Source organism: Dermacentor andersoni, chromosome 5, assembly GCF_023375885.2.
Source record: "Dermacentor andersoni chromosome 5, qqDerAnde1_hic_scaffold, whole genome shotgun sequence".
In the NCBI taxonomy this organism is placed as follows: Eukaryota; Metazoa; Arthropoda; class Arachnida; order Ixodida; family Ixodidae; genus Dermacentor; species Dermacentor andersoni.
Window position 1 is genome coordinate 139,690,574 of NC_092818.1, and position 19,717 is coordinate 139,710,290.

Below are 19,717 nucleotides of genomic sequence, written 5' to 3' on the forward strand. Positions count from 1 at the left end.
GATTTATGCATGCATGTTGGCGGTACAGCATGCACTTGATTTAGTTGTGTGAAAAGATTCCTACATTGTCATTTACATCTCACCAGATGACACCCCCAGTGAAGTGACAGAGCCGTCGGGTCCTGAGGATGCACTCTTTTCACCTGTCTACCAACTTTTCAATGGTATGATATTAGTACAGTGTTGATGTCCCTATATGGTAACACTACTGGATATTTTTTATTTTGATCTCTATGGTAGTGTATGTCCTTAAAAAGTATGATCAGCACTCCAAATTATTCAGGCTGAATTCCTTGTTACCATTGCTGTGCACGAAATTGTGAATATGTGCCACAAGCAACTTAGTCTTGTAATGGTACAACTTCTATGAGTTTGTTGAATGGCCTGGAAGCAAGGAAGACTTGTAGTGGAAAAGGTTAGCAAGACCAACGGTTCTGCTCACACCCCACTAACCTATGTGGCCATTTTTTTTTCTTCTTCTTTATAAAACTTAGTGCCCGCAGATTATTTCAGTATAGCAACACAGAATTCAATGAAATTACAAAATGGCAAACTTGCAAAGCAGAACTGACTTATATTATGTTGTGTAGCTTTAGAAGGGACTTCAACAGCTCGTTTAGTTGTCCTTATACAGTGCTTATTCTGGTAACACAAATTTCTTCACCATGCAGTGCATGCCAAATGTGATTCTAAGTTTCTGTTGTATTTTGCTTGATGCTTTCGTGGCACAGTAAGATTAATGGTGAATATTTTGATAGAAGCACTGACTGTAATAGTAACTGAAACAACAGGTAAAATTTAGTCAGTTTGGTGAGGTAAGCCCAATGTAGAGCATAACCAGATGCGAGCTGCCAGACTGTTTTCTGCTGTTCCTATACATCGCTACTTTTGGTTTTCCAGAGGCAGCCACAGACGCGAAGCTGGGATTCCAAAGTCTTGCAGTTGATCCTTGCCCAAATTCTGATGAAGAAGAGCCACTGCCTGTGGATGGTAAGTCCTTGGCCCACTTGTCTGATCGACAGCAAGCCCACGATGCACCAAAAGTATGTTTTATATGGTTGCACATTTATTGCTGTGCTCTCTATTTCAAATGAAAATGGATTGACTGATTGATTTTCCAGAGCTGCAGTCATGTGACTTAGATCAGCTGGTTGACCTCAAGTCTGATGTAAGTGCCGAGTGCCCGTATGTGGAGCAGGCATCTGCAGTCTACAGTTCCGAGTGTGCAACGGCCGAAGAGGCCAAGGTTGCTGAAGACTGGGATACCTTTGACCCGTACGTCCTTCTTATTTTTCTTTTCATTTTATTCTATAACTTGACCTTGGCAGCGGTAGTGTGAATGTTCAACAAATTTATTTATTTATTTACTTCATACATACTGCTAGCTTGCACACGGAGGCTGTTGCAGGACATGGGAAAATACTTTACATCATAATATGAATGAACTGTTATACACTTGTTAATAGCTAACAACAAAACATAGTTGAGCAGTACAGTAAGAGGGTATGACCTTCTTGAGCCAGCCCTTAAAAATTATTGAAGAACAAGTGGACACATTATGACAGTTTAATAAGTTTATTGATGCTCATCAGCCGTTTCTGACTGCATCGCTCTCCACACTGGGAAGCCAAGGAAGTTTGAGTAACTGAAAACTTTGTTGGATTAGGCATATTCAAAATGCCGTCAAATTGGAAACACAGTCGACGAACACGGACCATTGTGTAAATTTGAATGAAATAGAACTGAAAAACTTATCATGAATATACAAAAACAGCATTGAACACTCTCTCTAGCCAAAACTGCATTCTCTCCTTTCCTTTCGGACAGCGTCCTAACAGTGTGAAGGATGAGGCCAAAAAGGAACACGCGACATATGGGTTCTGTCCTTTTTGTCCTCGGCCTTGGCGCTGTTAGAGCATTGTCAGCAAGATGAACCAACTCACCAAAGTCTAGGTATTGTTCGTACCTGTCAGCCGTCCCGAATTTTTCAAAATGCTTATGAATTTGTGCTTTTTATGATTTCACAAATTGTGTGGTATCAACGAAATGAGTTTTGTGAAAAAATTGTAAAGGCGTAAATTGGGGCAGCACAATACACTATATGCCAACTTGCTTCCTTTGAGCAAGTTTATCCTGTATTTGTTTCTGAAGCAGGTGAAAGTGGCAGCAAAAATGTTGCTGAAAAAGTGAATGTGGTCTAAAAACAATGCATCACTTATCAGTCTCTTCTGATAACTGCAGTCTCCGCTGATAACTGCAGTCCCTGCTGGTTCCAAGTTTGCCGTTGCCTCTGTGCTGCATCTAAAGTTAGATCATCCTTAATAAAACATGCATGTCTGCCACAGAAGTTTGTGCTAAGGACAAAGTTTTTACAGATGCGTGCCATCTTTTACGAACTTTAAAGATCACAGGTGGCAGGTGTAACTGTGGCTTTCTTTACAACGCCTGTGTGACTCCCATAATACATTGATTTCCACTCTGGCCACAGGGTAATTTAGGTGCCTGCAATTGTGTAAAACTGTCACAGTGCCATTGTTTCTGTGTTTTATTGTTGCCGATAAACAAATTTTCTTTTTTCCAGCTATTACTTCATTAAGCATCTGCCGCCATTGACACCTGAAATGCGTGCCCGCTGTCCTGCGTTGCCACTGAGGACACGAAGTAGCCCAGAGTTCTCGCTTGTGCTGGACTTGGTGAGATTTGGTGGTCACTTGGTCAACTTTCAGAAAGAACGGAGAATTATATTGGCATATAAAGTGAGAGCTGTTGAAAGTAAGAGGAAGCACATTAAGCCTAACATAACTGGTAGAACACTGCCAAAGGTTGTCTCAAAGTCTAGAAGCCAAAGAAGGAAGCTTCACATAATGAAGAAAATGCATGCATGATTAAAAAAGAGCTGCAAGGATGAAGACATGCATATGCTAAGTTATCACAGTCCCTCTCAATGCCTGCGTAGCAAGGAGAATAAATGCATTGCAAGAATTGGCCAAGTTTAAGAATGCAAAGAAAACTGCAATGCTTGTGGAGACAACTGTGTTGGGGATAGTACCAATAATCATTCTTTCATTTTCCCCATTCTTGCTTTCTACAGGATGAAACCTTAGTGCACTGCAGTTTGGTAGAATTGGAAGATGCAACGTTTACCTTTCCAGTCACCTTCCAAGATGTAGAATACAAGGTAAGCGCTAATTCTTTCTTCTGATCTTTATCTCTTCTTTGATGCTGTGCATTATTTCAAAGATGTGTTTCTAGTAAACATTGATGCTTTATTTTCCCAACAGGTGTATGTTCGAACGCGCCCTTTCTTCCGCGAGTTCTTGGAGCGGGTGTCCAAAATATTTGAAGTCATTCTCTTCACGGCCTCCAAGAAGGTCTATGCGGACAAGCTTCTGAATCTCCTGGATCCTCAACGGAAGCTTATCAGGCAAGTTTGTCTTTAGACATGTTGATCCTGGCTGGCAGGGGTGCCCCACCTTTTGAATGCAAGAGCGTTATTAAGGCTCATACTCTTGACTTCTTTTCCTCAGTTTGTGTTGGAAACATTCCTTTGACCAATATAAATGTAGAGGTTGGGTGAAAATGCCTTCTGGATTAGTCATCATCATTTACCTATTTATGTTTGCTGCAGAATGAAGGCCTCTTCCTGTAAATCGCCAATTACCCCTGTCTTATCCCAGCTGACACCATCTTGTGCCTGACAATTTTCTCATTTCATCACACCGCCTACTACCAATCATCTCCATTATGTACTACATATCCTACCCATATATGGCCTCGATTTATGGACCATAACATTTATCATGAGAGTCACTCTGGAGCACCCATCGCGGTGGCTTGTTGTGCTGCTAACCACAAGGTTGCGGGATCAAATCTTGGCCGCGGCAGCTGCATTTCGGTAGGGGATCAAATCTTGGCCCCGGCAGCCGCATTTCGGTAGGGGCGAAATGCAAAAATGCCTGTCTCCTGTGCATTGGTGGCACATTAAAGATCCTCTGGTGGTCAAAATTAATCCAGAGTCCCCAACTATGGCGTGCCTCATAATCAAATCGTGGTTTTAGCACGTAAAACCCCAAAACCGCAGAATTAGAATAACTCTGGAGCGACGTTTGTTTAGTCGACATCAACTAGAGGACCAATTGCCTTCCAACTTTTTTGAGTGCATGCATAGTGATGTCTGGCAGCCTCTGCACGTTTCTGCTTCTGCTCTTCAAAGATCGCTTCCACAAACAATTTCTTGGGACATGGAATGGCAACGTGGAAGCGATTAGCAAGCGAACATCAATCTCATTTCATGCTGCTGCCCCCTACCCCTCCCCCCCGATGTACTGAAATTTACCCGGCATTACATTTTACAACCATTTCAAATATTGCACAGCCACAGGTGAGGTGTTGCAGCCATGGAAACGACTCACCAACATGCCGAGCATTTTGGCACACCGCCAGCCACCTCAGGGAAGCGGTTGTAACCATTGGGGGTGTGCGAATATCAAATTTTTCGAATACGAATCGGATACAAATATCTAGCTTCATATATCAAATCAAATATCGAATAATCCACCGACGGAAGCTTCGTTCACTAATAAAGTTTTACAGTTAAACCTTGATATAAAGAACTTCAATATAATGAAATTCTCGATGTAGTGACGCATTTAACTTTTCATTACCTCTTGTCCATAGAATACTATATTTCGGCATGGTCTCCAGATTGTTCTTCCGTTTCGCGGACGACTCGCCATATTCCCCTTTTTCTGCCATGGTATGCATCGGCAAAAGTGCAAAAATCGGGTCCTCGTATCGTAGGTTAGCCACAAGAAAAGTCAAACGATCGTGTCCGTTTGGCGCAACACACAAAGAAGCCATACGACACCGCCATGCTGCTATAGTCAATGTCGATGAGCCTTAGCAGGCCTCGCATACACCATAGTGGCGACCATACAGCAACGAAAGCCTGTGCTGTGCGCACACTCAAGCGCAGTCGCCGAGTTCGTTCGCTGTCCTGTCGCATAATTGAATCCCTCCAAATATTTGATGATATCTAAATATTCGAAGCGAATACAAATACTAAAAATTTAATATTCGAGTAATATTTAAAAATTTCTAATATTTGCACACCCCTAGTAACTGTAAAAGTGGCGCCATGGCCTTCGACCGATTGCAGAGGCCATGGGAATGCCATCAACAGGCCGAGCAGACTTGGCAAACATGGCACGCCGATTTATGCCAATGCCCTGCTGCTATTGGTGTCCTCGTATCACGTTATGGGAGAATGAAATGTGGCATCTAAAGCAGTGATAAATCGAGTATAGGCCCTCTCTTATATTGCTTGTAATTTGAATTTTTTTCTGGCCGATAACTTGGACTTGTGTGGGTCAGTTTTCATAGTTCTTTTTGCAAGGTGTTCTATGACATGCTGAGAATAGGCCTGGAGCAAATATGATGACCCAAAAGAAGTGGTGGAGGTCCCCTTAAAAAGTGGTAGACCACATTCAAAGTCAATTTTTTTGCACAAGGTTTGTCTTTTTGTTTTTTATATTTTACGTATGCCCAAACATTCAGCAACATGCTGAGAAAAAATTATCTTCCTATCATTATTAGTTTGGGAGTTGCATTGAGTTTTCCAACCCTTATTGTGAAATTGAAAATCAGTACTATTTCTTTTATATAAATATTATTCAAAATACCGTTTAATTTTATGTTGTTGCCGAGCAGTCACACGAACAAAAGGAGACTAGTGCATCTCGTGGGGGCTCCAGCTATGAAGCTTGTGCATTTTAGGCCTCTTTGTAGTTTTGACATCTTTCACATAGTTTGAAGTTTTGCTTATGTTTTTCTCTAAACACGATTTTGCTCCACTTCATGTTATGCAAACTTTGATAACTCAGTTTTGAGTGAGCATTTTGATGTGAAATTTTCCACACTCATTCCTCACTAAGAGATATGTGCGATTAGAGCAAAGGAAATTGATGCTATATTTTTGCATTTAAAGCTGATTTTGCTAATAAATTTGGTCCGAATTGGCAATTTTTTTCGTTTTGCTTAGTTTTTTTGAACATTCCTTTCTTAATATTTATCACATTGCATTTATCTTAGTCCATTACACAGGACCCTCATTTAGGTACATAAATGTCAAAGCTTTACTCACTTCAGTAATTCATTAGTTACTTATCACTACTGGCTCAACTAGCACTTTTAAATTATTGGATTTTACGTGCCTAAACCACAATCTGATTATGAGGCATGCCGTCGTGGGGTACTTCGAAAATTTTGACCACCTGGTGTACTTTAATGTGCACCTAAATCTAAGTACACAGGTGTTTTCGCATTTCGCCCTCATCGAAATGTGGCCGCCGTGGCCGGGATTCGATCCCGCGACCTTGTGCTTTGCAGCCTAACACCATAGCCTTAACTAAGCAACCACGGCAGGTTTGCGACCAGCACTTTTACCACATTTTATGACAAAAATTGCCTGCCAAAAAATAAAATGAACCATTTTCTGCACTTTATATAGTTGAATAAGCTAAATAAGACATGCTTATCTAGGAAAAAAGGTTGTTCGAATCCTGGCTTCCGATTTAAAGAAAAAAAATTTTGTGTGTGGCCTACCACCTTAGGAGCAGTTAGCGTCTGTGGTGGCACATTTCTGTTAATGCACTATTGCCCTTTTGTTCAGGTTCCGGCTGTTCAGGGAACATTGTGTGTGTGTCAGTGGGAATTACATCAAGGACCTGACCATTCTGGGCCGTGACCTTGCCAAGACTATCATCATCGACAACTCACCGCAGGCATTTGGCTACCAGGTAATTCGGGATGCATGATAAACAGCTTGGAGCACCACATCCGGAAAAATAAAACAATGAGTGAGATGTCTATTACGAAATTTTTGTCACAGGTTTATAAGAACAGAAAAATACATATATCTCGTTCAGGAGCTCCAGGCCTGTGGCTTGGCTGTTAATTATTTGATTCTGTTGGGATGTGTATTTCAGCATATCATATGAATATGGCGAGCTGGGATGTACAAGCTTGCATGTGCTGGATTAAAGGTGTAGTATTTTCTAGTCAAAGTCTGGTCATGGTGAAATAGTACTAGCAAACATAATAAACAACTTTTGCGCCAAGACCACACACACAAGAAAGGAGACAACACGGGTGGATAACCCCTGTGGGGGGTTATGTCAGATAACCAACTAGCCCAGCAGTTCACTCTTCTGTAGTACTTGCAAAATTTACAAGCATACCTCTTTTTCTTAGTCTATATTTGCAAGCTTTGCAGATGCTCATTGCATACTCCTTTTACTCCTGCTCTTCTCTCTGTTTTCCATACTCATGTGATTTTAGTTTATTTAAGTTGTGACACACCACCTGCCTTCAGCTGATTTTCTGGGCACATGATATGGCATTTTCACATGCCCTGAAACTCCCTTGTACACGTTCCTACTTTCTTCCTGTGTATTGCAAACTACTATTGGTAATTAGCACAACTATAATTAGTACAAATGGCAAGCTCCAAACTGCAAATACATACTTGCGAATGAAGTGACTACATTTAGGCACTGAACTGTCTGTTCATATGCTTACGGAATCACCTAAAAAGTGAAAAGCAGTGCGATTCAATTTGCCCTCTAAAAATAATGCCGAGATCCCTTAGTGAGCTTTATGCAGTAACAAACATGTCTTTTTTTTTTCCAGAAATGTCTTTCTTTTTTCTTGTTTATTTTTTCCCCCCCTCTAGTGTGTAGTCTTCATAGCTACTTGAGCTGTGGGAGAAGGCATTATTCACAGACTTCATGCAGTGGTGTGTTATAAATCAGTTTCATATTCTGTTGACAGCAGTAGAACATACTTCAGAGGCAGGCAGAAATTGTTGGTGAATGACCGCTTGAAACACACCACGCTGTATTTGCTATGTGTTGCAGCTGGAGAATGGCATTCCGATTGAGTCATGGTTCATGGACAGGAATGACAGGGAGCTCCTGAAGCTTCTGCCATTTCTTGAGAGTTTGGTGTCAATGGTAAGCAGAACTCTGAATGTTGCTATGCCACATGATATCATTTAAGTGCAGTGATGAGGTACCCATACAGTTTGTACAGATACTGTGATAATTGGTTTCTATAAAGCTAGCATTCTCCCTTTTTTCCAACTTTGTGAATGTCCTTACAAGTGAATCGCACTGCATGATTTTGGCTTATATGTCTCGGCCTATTTAGCCTGGTACGTTGCGCAACTGTTGCTAATGGTTGCTTCCTGGAAGTACGCCCTAGATAGCTTAGCTGTAGCCCAGGGCCAACTTTGGTTTCCCTATTCAAATACATTCAGGGTTCATACAGCTCCTTGAAAACCCTTCAATAGAGACTTGTAGCAGCGCCGTGTTACTGTACGGTAAGTGCAGTATACGGTATGGTATTACCATTCCATATACCATTTCGTGAAATAGTCGTTTTGGCCAATATTAGAAAGCTTTAGCTTGTCCATGCACATATTACTCTTTACGGAAGTGCCAGGTTACAGCATATGCGAATGCCAGTAACAAAGCCAGTAGCGACATCTTGTGACACTTTGTCCAGCAACATGTGATTTTGTTATTATTATTACTATTATTATTGTTATTGTGATAGCAATTACGTGGACACTCCAGGCACATTTCTGCTGTCGCCATGAGGTTCAATATGAGTGAAAGCGTGTGAGGGTGAGCTGGCAAACGCGGTTCAATCTTGCATGCGCGAACGAAGAATACGGTCCGGATGCGTGCCCTCTCCTGTGGTGCGCGAGGCAGCGGGGTGAGGCAAGGCATGAGGGGCGTTTTCTCTGGTGGCTGCTACAGTGCCTCGTTATCCTCCTCGCCCGCCACTCCATACAGAGTGGAGACAACCGCGGCGTCTACTACAGTGTTGGCCACGTGAATCGCGGACGCTGTAGTAGATGCTTTGGCAGACGCCGTAGGGACGCGTTGCCGGTGCTCGTGTGTCTTGAAAGCGGTCTCCGATGTGGCTAAAGTGCGCACCTGCGCGGGCCTCATCTTCAAAGCGATCTGCGATGTTTGCAGAGTGCGCGTAGTGCCGGTAGCTTCTTATGCGCTGTACTTTCAACGTTTGGTTCGTGCTGAAGCGAGACATGCATGAAGGTCAACTCGCGTGATGCTGCCATAATTCCTCACTCCAGAATTTTCACAGCATGTTCCCGCGCTCATCGAGCGAGATGTGTTTTTGTTTACCTGTACGTGCGTGACACGGTGCTGGTTAATTTAGTTAAAACACATTGACGGGCTAGTTGGTTTGAAACCATGATCAAATGTGTAAGCATAACTGAACAAGGACGTAGAAAGCGCTGTCTCTGTGTCTGTTTCATTCTACGTCCCTGTTGAGTCATGCTTACACATTCTATCATTGTTAATTTAGTTAATAAGCGAATGTTTACAAGTTTTTACGGCCGATAAGTCTACTATCCTTACTTTGTACAGTTATCTAATAATTTGCTATCTCAACTGGTGCTTCGCCTTTCGGGAGGAACTGCGAATTTTTTGTTACATGGGTGCTAGAATAAGTACTGTATTAAAATATTGAACATACTATTGAATAAATATTATAGCTTCTGATTTTTGAATAAATACAATGTTATTCATAAGAGTTGTTTTAAGTGTTTTCAATTTAATGAAGTTTTTGATCTCCTAAAATAATTCATGGGTTTCATCAAATTCACTAAACAGAGGTTTAACTGTATTTTACATGCAACATACACCAGCACTGACTAATATTAGAGGACAACAAAGAATCTTGAAAGGAAGATAAGAAACATGGAGGAACTAATGGGATAGAGAATGATAGATGTAACGTTAAGAGTTAGAATAACAGTGGTTTTGATTATAGTTCAAATGCTGGTACATTATATCGTACTTGATATTAAGGGTTAAGAGTAGGGAAGGTCATGTAATGCTCAGAACAGTGAACTTGTCATCTATTAGAGAAACAGAACATTGTGCCGAGGAAGCAAAATAGTGTTGAGGGCAACGAGAAATCAGACTTAGTGATGGTATTAGTAAATTTGTAGCCGTAGCATTGACACAAAACAGTAGTATAATTACAACTCTGGGAGAGGCCTTTGCCTGACAGCTTACGATGACAATGATACGCCAACATGTTAACACTGCAAGTTTCCAAACACGCCTTCTTCTCGCAGAGGGATGACGTGCGGCCCCACATCTGCAACAAGTACCATCTGGCAAGCTTCCTTCCCCCAGACTAAAGAATGTAAAGCCACGAGACATCGACACCACAACAGCCCACACCACTTGGAGGACAACCGGACAGGAAAGCATCATTTAGGAAGCAGTTCTCTGTACATAAGTAGTCTGTGCCGCTGTTTTTCTTTTTCTTTCTTTCGGCACGACAACAGTTTATTACATCACTGCATCTCAGTATACATACCGCTTCTATGAAAAGTTTTGCCATTGGATGTTTGTTCGTAGCCCTGTCCTGAGAAAGAGCGGAGTGCTTGTGATGTGTGCCTGCAAGAATAGGCCTAGACTGTTTGCATGATGGGAAACATGGCTGTGCTTTCTCCAAGCTGTGTTGTTCTACCTCTCAAAGGAGGTGTAGATGGTCTTTGGCATAGCAGAGACGTAACAGTGTAGAGACATGCCACAGTACTGAAAGGCATATCTGAGAACAGTTGCTGCACTTGTGGTGACACCTTGCGAGACTGTGATGAACTTTATTGTGCTAGAAGCATTCTTGCTTTGCTTGGCCCCCCACCTCAAGAAAGACTTCCTTCACAATTTAATACTTCAGTAGTGAAGGAGAGGAATGAAAGTATCTTCGTGATGCTTTCAACACCTTTATGCCAGCAGATAAATGTAAAATAGCTCGGTTGGGCTAGTTGGTGCGTTTTTCATTGCTGAGACATAATTAGGCAAAGGAAAAGGCCAAGGGCAAGAACAAATAGGCAGGACAGTGCACTAACTTTAACCCACCCAGGGTTAATTTTTTGTTATTTATTGCAGATTGAAAATTTGTATACTTATTTCGAGAAATAACAAACTGTTAATTTTTTAGATGGCAGTAGGGAGTTCTAGATTTTGCGCGCCCAAAGTAAGGGTATGCAAATCATGGAGCACAAAAGAATGCAAAACAGTGTACAAAACAATGCAAGCAGAGCATGGGACTTTGGGTACGCAGGCACTTGGATGTGCCATTTCTAAAGTTCTCCAGTAACACGACAAAGAATTTTTGTATGTGCGCAGTTTTTACATGGGTTGTCGTTAAATACATGGACAAACTAGCACAATTAATTTTTGCAAATGTAATAAAATTCACACAACTTATTTTTGTGTTCTAAATAGGCTTGACACAACTAGGGCCCCTATTCTGATATGTTCCACTTCATATTCAATTTTCATCCGTCGTGCTGAGGTTGTGATGCAGCAGCCTATGAGCCACACCTGAACTAATAGCAAGGAGTCGGAAGAATGAAAATGAAGTGGATCAATAAAGAATACCACCTGAGAGACACGCGGCCATAGTGAAAGCAAGGCATACCGTGCCAGCGCCTGCAAAGAAACTCGGTGGTGCACACCCGTCAGAAAAATAAAGCGAGTGAGAAACTTGCAGTAATCAATTTTTAGATCGCTAGATGAGATTTCGTCATTTCTTGTGCGTCTTGCAAAGGAGAGATTCACATTCGACATTATCGCAAGTTTGTGAATGCCCTCCTATAAACTAAATAATCGCACGCCTACGGGGGAGCCATGTGGACGAGCATCTCGTGCTAAAGCTTTGAGTAGTAAGAAACGCGATAGAAATTGGTGTTCCCAATGCCTGTAACTCAGAACAACGCACACAGGCACGCCAATTAAGAATTGCGCAAGCATGGGCATGTGCATGCGGAGGTAAGCTAGGCGTACTTCCAAACTACTGCAGTGGTTCTGGCAGAATCAGTTTTGACGGAAGCAAAGGGGCTGCAGCAAAATACGAATTTTTTTCTAAAAGTCACGGAAGGTTTCAGCACCTCCAAGGCGACGTTAGGCGGTGCTTTGTTTTTAAAAAGCATGTTAATCTACGGTTGCTGCACTAGATATAGGGCCATAACCGCTTGGGAGTTGTCACCGCCGCCTATATGTACGACGTTGACCCTCAAAGGGTAGACACCACTTTAGTTAAAGCTAGTGCTCTGTCCAGTCTGTTCCTTGTCTTTTACGTTTTCCCGCATCAAATTATGCTTCAGCATACTCGGCAGGACGTAGCCAAGTTCAAGAAGAGAGTGCTGCGCACTTTGACTGAACACAGTCTCACTTGATGTTGCCAACAGCGTTGCTGCACACACCTATGTCATCCAGTACTTCGTTATACGTCTCTGCTATTAGGTCTTTATGTGCCAGAACTTTCCTCTGAGAGTTGCAAGTAATATTTTACATTATTGTGTTATATCTCACAAGGTGAGGCTTTTTATCTGCACTATACTGTTGTTTTTAGCTGCAAGTATTTTTGTTGGTTTCTGTGCAATAGCTTTTGCTTAAGAAATGACATGTGATGAAAGAAATGTGCAGTAGAAAGGGATGGAGAAGAATTCTATATGAAATTAAGATTTCTCTCTCTATTTTTTTTTTTAACTGATGTGATACAGAAATTTTAACAGCTGCCTAACCTAACTACAGTGCAAACTTATGTATGTAAGAGTTTTAGGATATATCGAATTTTAATTGCATTTTGTTTTATGACTGGTGTGGCATGTGTCACTGCCCTGGGAGATTAGGGCAGGGCAAAATGCTGTGTTAATAGCTTATGGTGTTGGAAAATAATTTGTTGTATTGTTTTTGTTTGTTTGTGTGCAATGCAATGCTTCATCTGAGACGGCAAAGATTTTAGACTGTTTTCAGAATGTATAAACCATGAGCCCGGTTTTATTGTTCATTTGGGCAGATTGCTTGTGACAGGCTTCACGTCACATGTCTACTCTTTCTTGCATTTGATTTCACAAGCAGCTCAGTGGTACTGAGCCACGCAACAGAGAGAGAAAAAAAACAACTACTATAGTTGTTGTGTAAGTTCAAGCCAGAATCGCCAGAAGAAAAAACACATGGGAGGAAGGAAAGAAAACTTTTTTACACCGCTGACCTTCTGTTTGTACAATAACCCACGTACGTGAGCCATCAGCATGAAAATGTCTCACGTTTACTTCTGAATTCATAACACCCAACGCTCACACACAATCTGCATTCTTTAGCCTTGCATCAATAGATCTGGCATCGGTGTGTGCTTGGTTTGTTTGGTAGTGGTGGAAAACTGCTATAGCCTACAAGACTGGCCGGCCATTTGCACTGATGCTGCCACGAGGTGGGGGTAAACAAAGCTATTAGCATGGAAAACAACAAAGGTCAGTGGCTTGACGGGCAACTCTGACTCTTAAAGTCCAAATTCACAGAGGAGGATGGCTTTCCACTTTTTGCCAAATGAGCTAGGCAAGTGCCAGTGCCAAAGATTTGTTAGAAAGGGAATCCTCACTCGCAGCAAAAGCTATGTATAAGAACCAGTTGAAACTTGTGCGGTTGGCGAGGATGAACCATATAGATCTAGGACATGTAAAGACACAGCGCTGCAAATAGACTGTACACCCTTGCAATTTTTAATATTGCATGGCTATGAACTTCACGGCGTGTGAGCGGCCTTGTAGTGGGGAGGGGTGGCAGGATCAGTAAATTTATACGTAGGCACACAATGCGATTTCCATATTTAAATGTATTCTGCTGTGCTGTTCGCTCCAGTAGTTTCCCTTGCCGCTACAAGGCTGCTGACATGCTGTGCAGTCAGCCCTCGCGCGGTAGTATTAAAAATTGCAAGGGTGTACACATGGTGAACATGGATGCTGTGTGTTTTCAATTTGCACTTTAGTACAGTTTACTCAATGTGGGATTAAAGTGCTAACAAGTAGTACTTTCAAACTTTGCCCAAATAAGCATAATGCCACGGACGTACAAGAAAAGCAGGGGAAATTCTAATAAAAGTGGAAATGTCTGAAGATACTATAGTGATCTGTTTGTGTGGCTGGCTTGGAACTTCATAGGAGAAGGCCAACAGCATCTAATATATTGGCCACTGATGAACAAAGCATTCTTGTTCCACCCTTTATTTCTTTAAAAATGTATTTGAGTTGACTCATTCAACTTTAGTTTGCCGGTGGCTGTTTACATTCACAGCTACCTGGATTAGCAGAAGTGTTGTCCCAGCAGAAAGGGGGGCTTTCGTCAGTAACATGAGTTTTGTTTCTTCTTTGGTATACTGTTGGGAGCCCGTTGCCTGTTACGACTTTGTCAACACAAACACTTGCTATTACTTATTTTTTCTTTCTTTATTTTGGTGAAGTGCAATTTCTGCAAGTTGTCAAGAAGACAACTGTAATGGCTAGCAATTTGCTAAGAGTATGTAAAAGGTGCTGCAAAGTGTGTAGTTATGCTTGCGAGTGCATTCGTGATACGGAAATATATACATGGAAAATTTATAACGCTGAGTAACTTACGTGCCAAAAACTGAACGCTAATGCAGACAGACTTTTCCCAGTGAACCTGGAAAACCTGACCTGCTGTACCTGCTGCAAAAATATATTAGTATGTGCAAAAAAGAAAGTGTGAATGTTTTATGGTTTTTAATGTATACTGTGAAAAGACTAGCAGAAAGTTTTTATTATGTTAGTTATTATTTCAATGCTTGAATCACATATCATTATTTCTCATCATGCGGACATGCATATTGATCATATTTGCTGTCCCCAAAATCAGTTTGTAAGAATTGCATCTTACAGTGGGTGCCCTTGCCAGAGAATTTGTGTGGTAATGAGTAACTGTATACTTCTGTGAGGATTTCGTTTTATGTCTTATTTACAGAAAAGCAAAGGAAAGATATTTCGACATGTTGTAGACTGTTGATAAAAGTGCAATCTCTAATTCAAATGACGAGATAAGATGAAAGTCCCGAAGAGAAAAATTGGGGGGGGGGATTTGTTTAAAGTAATGATTCTAGGTTCAGTGTTGAAAAGAAACATGCGGAGTAAGTGAAAGAAAAAGTAAATCCGCTATAGGCAATATCCACGAGCTAGTTTCCTCACGTGGTCTGAACATGACCACTGAGGAGTGTGCTGCACTTGGGAAAGCAAATGAGTCTCTGCATATGTGCTCCTTGCTTCATGCACACTTTGAGTGGAGGTGCTGCCATTCAAGTAGCGGTGTTCGAGTTGTGTAAAGAGGAGCCTTCTTGTGCAAGCAGTTTGCATGTTGTGGGACCGAAGAGGGATGGCATTGCTTGTTTGTATACGTAAGCTGAAGCGGTAGCACTATGCTGTAGCTCTGTGCTGTGTGGGTATGCTTGGCAATACGAGATCACATGTGGTGTGATTCAGTCACGTGTTTATCTATAAATGCCTTCACATATTACTGCTGTGATGAGTTTCCCATGGAACATGCAGTGGAGTAAATGCGCCTACGCCGTGCTTGGCTCTTGGAGAAAACGAATGTTGTGAAAGTATTGTACCAGAGAGCATCAAGGGGTTGGCATCCAAGTGGTTCACATTACAATCTGGCTCGAAAGAATGGAATAAGTTTTGGGAGCCTACATTACTGCTATCGGCTGCAGTTATGCTTTCGTCAGCAGATTTTATCTTTCGCACATTTTGAAAAAAGAATAAGGTCAAGATGTCTCGCATGCAGTTCGCAGTGACCGATAACACTGAATCCACACATCTGTATTCTTGTGGAAAACTGAAATTTATATCGAATCGATATTATGACTCGTAAGAGTAAAAGGAAATTATGAAAAAAACATCAAATTCGCAAAGATTGTTTTTGATATATGCGAGCCTTGTTGCCCAAAAGATTTTCTGCATTCTAGTGTCTCCGACAACACAGGATGCAGACCCTGGGCTCCAAAACTGCTGCATCTAGTGCAAGTTGTGGCTTACTGCAGTCACCTTGGAAAGTCATAGTATGGCTCATCATAACTTGTTCGAAACTTTCAGCCAGTGTTTGAGTATGTACTAAAACAGGGTTGGCTGGCTTGGTGAATGCCTGGCTGAATGGCTGGCTGCTGACTTGGGTAGTTGTGTGCCGAAGTGGAAGAAGAGTGGCCAGATTAGTTTAACCTGTGCTATATCATTGCATGTTATCATACCATGCCAGCTGTAAAAACTATGCTTTTAGACGTTCCGAAGAGAAGGCTTGTCTCTAGATTGTTGTTTGTTAGATATGGCACATTGTTAACGAGCGTAGCTGTTGTCTGTGTGCTCCTGTTGGTTCTTTGGAAAGTTTAAAATAGCTCTTGGTGAAACGGGGATGCCAGGGAATGTAAAAAAAAAAACAAAAAAATTAACAAAAAGGGAAACTGGAGATAATGAATGCTTACGAGTGCCATTAAGCTATATGTGTAAATGTGTGCACTTATCAGAGGATCTCACTATCATTTCTGTACACTGTGTGCTGTCCAGTGTGTGGCGTATACAAGGAAAGCCTCAGGCAGGGTTGAGTGTGTCGCTTCTAAATGTTGTGAAACTTGCTGCTTGTGTTTTCTTGTTATTGTTTTTGAGAGAGCGGGCACAACGCAATGGACGATGTGCTGTTCTGAAAGCGTGTATGCAAAGAAAAAAGGCATCTATGGAAATTAGCATTTGTCGGGCTGACCATTGTGGCATTTGTCCCATACACTAAACCCCCAAAAGGCTCGAAGGACATTGGCTTGCATGCACTTCTAGTTTGTGCTGTTTGTGTTAAGCTTTTGAATTAAGTAGAAAAAAAAATACAGTCCGTTCTACAGCAGAGCTTAGAGGCTGAAATTGAGACTGCTAGTGTTTATGTCTGCCAAATTTTCTGTCTTTTTGTCTTTTGTACTGTTTTCCTGCATCTCTGTCTAAAATGTTAAAAGTAGTACTTCAACAGCTTGTATCTGACGGAGATTCATCAAATTGGAATAATTGTCATAACCTGCCTTTGGTTGCGTCCAATTTTACTTTGCTGGCTTGTCACTTTAGTCAATATTTCAAAGAAAATCCCAAAAAGGGGCACTTTCTACCCTCTAGTTGTGCCCAGTGTGTGCTTTTCTCAAGGCATCTTGCTTCTAAAGTTTCTGCACTCAATACCTCAGCAACGGCACCCGCCTCGCCCATGTCCCACTTTTACTCTGGATGTCTCCTTTTCCTTGGCTTTTGTGGGAGCACTTTCACACGCATAGAAGTGCCACAGCCAGATGGATAATCTATCATCCTAGCATAGTTTGACTACTATCATCTAGATGTCATTATAGCTATACTTCGCATTTTATACTCTGGGCAGGGGTGAAAGAAGAAAAAAAAAAAAAAGAAGGGGGCCAGTGGTCTAGACGTGTACATTACCTGCCATGTCGAGTGTGGAAAGCAGCAAGCAGCGCAGGGGTACCAGAGACCGCACCAGGCTGTTTGAGTTGTTCTGTTGCTAACGGAAATTTTTGCGATAGTGCCTGACCTCTGTACTCTAGCTGGCAAAACCAGACAGCGTTGCAGTGTTTCGCATGCCTTCCTTTGTGATTTGGCAAGTGCAAGTTGTGGTGCGAAAAACACTTTGAAGGAGAAACTCCTTCATTGCTTGCCTGTTTATCATGTGACTAAAGAAGGTCACTTCAGGGTATGCATATGAGGGAAGAAAATTGGTAAAGGTGCCATCTAGTGGCATATAGTGCAAGCTTGACTAGTTTCCATGGCGACTGTGGTTGCAGAATGGCAGCAGGTCTGTTGCGTTCGCCTGCTAATGTACTATGCCAGCACAGGTGAATGGCTGTGTCACCGGCAGCCTTTGTGATGCTACCTGGCTAAGCTGGAGTTTCTACTCCCAAATGTTGCTGGCTCCACAAGTTTTGGTTGTAGGGGAAATGCTTCTGCAAATGTGTTGTCAAGGGCCGAAAGCCAAGTAACTGTTGGTTCGCTTGCATAAAAGTTTTATGCTGAAAGAATGCCCCTAGAAAATGTAAGGGATGCACATTAAAATATCAATTGAGAAAACTGTGAAGGAAATGATAGAGAGATGGATGCTCCCACAATGGACATTTGAGGATGCAAGAGTAACTTGTACAGATGTAGCCAGAGTCCAAATGAAGCTGTGCATCCAGTCGGCCACAGAAACGGTGCACAAGTACAGGACGCATTGTGTCGATTGAGAACAACATGCCTTCATTGCTTTTCTACTCCCATCGTTTTGAACTGCAGTTACCATGTGGAAGTGCCGCGTAATTTGGAGCCAATCTTCCTCACATGCGAAAAATTCCAAGTTTTACTCTATAATGCACACTCACTCTGTATGCCAAGCTGAAGGGGCGGCATGCACGTTCGGGTTGAGTACGACGAGAACTGCCTGCATTTCTTTGATGCAGCCCTGGACATTAGTATTTTGTACAGTACGCTGAAGAAGTCTTACCTCTTCGATACTAGAATTTTTATGCAAGTTTCTCATCAGATGCATCCAGACAATAGTAGTGCTCTTGTGTAGTTCAGAAAAATATGTTCAGTAATGGCAACACTTTGGGTTGCACTGTTGGTGTGTGCTTCTCTCGGCTTCAAGCTGCAGTTTTTTTACAGTCATGCAGAACTCGTGGAAGTCAAAATCTCCAAAATTTGTGCCACATGTAATGCGACTGAAGAAGCCAAACGTTGCGCTCCGAGCCTGCTGCTCCACTAGCTTGAACATCTCGGATTAAGAGCACTATTGTGCTACGTCTTGTGCTGGCGGTGCTTTGCCCACAAAAAACGTTTGCGCTTCAAGCAAGTGAACCGGTTTTAAGAACGTTTTCAGCACCTTCAAAACTGCAGTAGCTGTATTCTTCCCAATTTTCTTAAACTGGTTTGTACCATACCAATTACAAGAGAACAGTACATGTACAGGCATTACTAGAACTGCTTGTTACTTGCTATCGTAGAGCTTCATGCTAGAACTACTGGAGGGAAGCCCCTTGCTAGTGTTGACAAACAAATATGGCTGTTTGACCATGATGGAAACTACAGGATGTTAGAACTGTCTTGCATCCATGTGGCCTTCTTGCAATTATTTTAAAACAATTTGTCTTTGCTGACTTGTGCAAATTATATTGCTTTAGTTCAACCTACACCTAGCCGTTTCTCGTGCTTCGAATGTAACCCAAACACTTTAGTCACAAACTGTCTGTCAAACCCGAGGAGCATGTGTACAAACGACCGCTTTCATTCATGCACCCAGAATTCTGCAGCACACCGAATTAGTTCCAACTTTTGTTGTTGCTGTAAGGTATTGCTGGGTTGTGAACTAAGTCACTATCAGTAATAAAAGAAGCGTAACCAAATCGGCTCATGAGATTAAAGTTGATCATTCCATTAGTAGTTAAATTGTTGGAACTCGACACTGCCCTCCGGTAAAGTTTACGTTAAATCTCCAACCACTAATTGTATGCCCGTCTAAATCTACACATGACTCGGGCATATTTTAAGCAGAAGCATTGTCTGTGCATACCTAAAAAATTAAAATTTGGGACAATTTTTAAGCAAATAGTTCTTGTCATGCATTGTTACCCTTCCCACTTTACTTGTAACTGCTGGCGAGTACTGCTGTCGCGATTTGCTTAAATGGAATCAGCTGTGTACATTTCTATGCCCCTGCTGCTGTTTTCGTGCAATTAAACATATAATTGCGCATTTATTATACTGTCTTTCATTGAGTCAACCAAATAAACAAACAGTCTACAGTTG

At 41.8% G+C, this 19,717-nt stretch overlaps 1 protein-coding gene across 1 annotated transcript in view; it reads left to right on the forward strand.

Moving 5' to 3' along the window:
• Positions 1 to 19,717, forward strand: part of LOC126531259 (uncharacterized) — a 47,323-nt gene extending 27,606 nt beyond the window's left edge. The window contains exons 5-13 of the mRNA XM_050178709.2: positions 87 to 164; positions 901 to 990; positions 1,122 to 1,275; positions 2,582 to 2,693; positions 3,092 to 3,178; positions 3,282 to 3,424; positions 6,671 to 6,797; positions 7,917 to 8,012; positions 10,175 to 19,717. Of these exons, the coding sequence (XP_050034666.1) occupies positions 87 to 164; positions 901 to 990; positions 1,122 to 1,275; positions 2,582 to 2,693; positions 3,092 to 3,178; positions 3,282 to 3,424; positions 6,671 to 6,797; positions 7,917 to 8,012; positions 10,175 to 10,240 (953 nt within the window). The 3' untranslated portion in view covers positions 10,241 to 19,717. The remainder of the gene's footprint in view (positions 1 to 86; positions 165 to 900; positions 991 to 1,121; positions 1,276 to 2,581; positions 2,694 to 3,091; positions 3,179 to 3,281; positions 3,425 to 6,670; positions 6,798 to 7,916; positions 8,013 to 10,174) is intronic.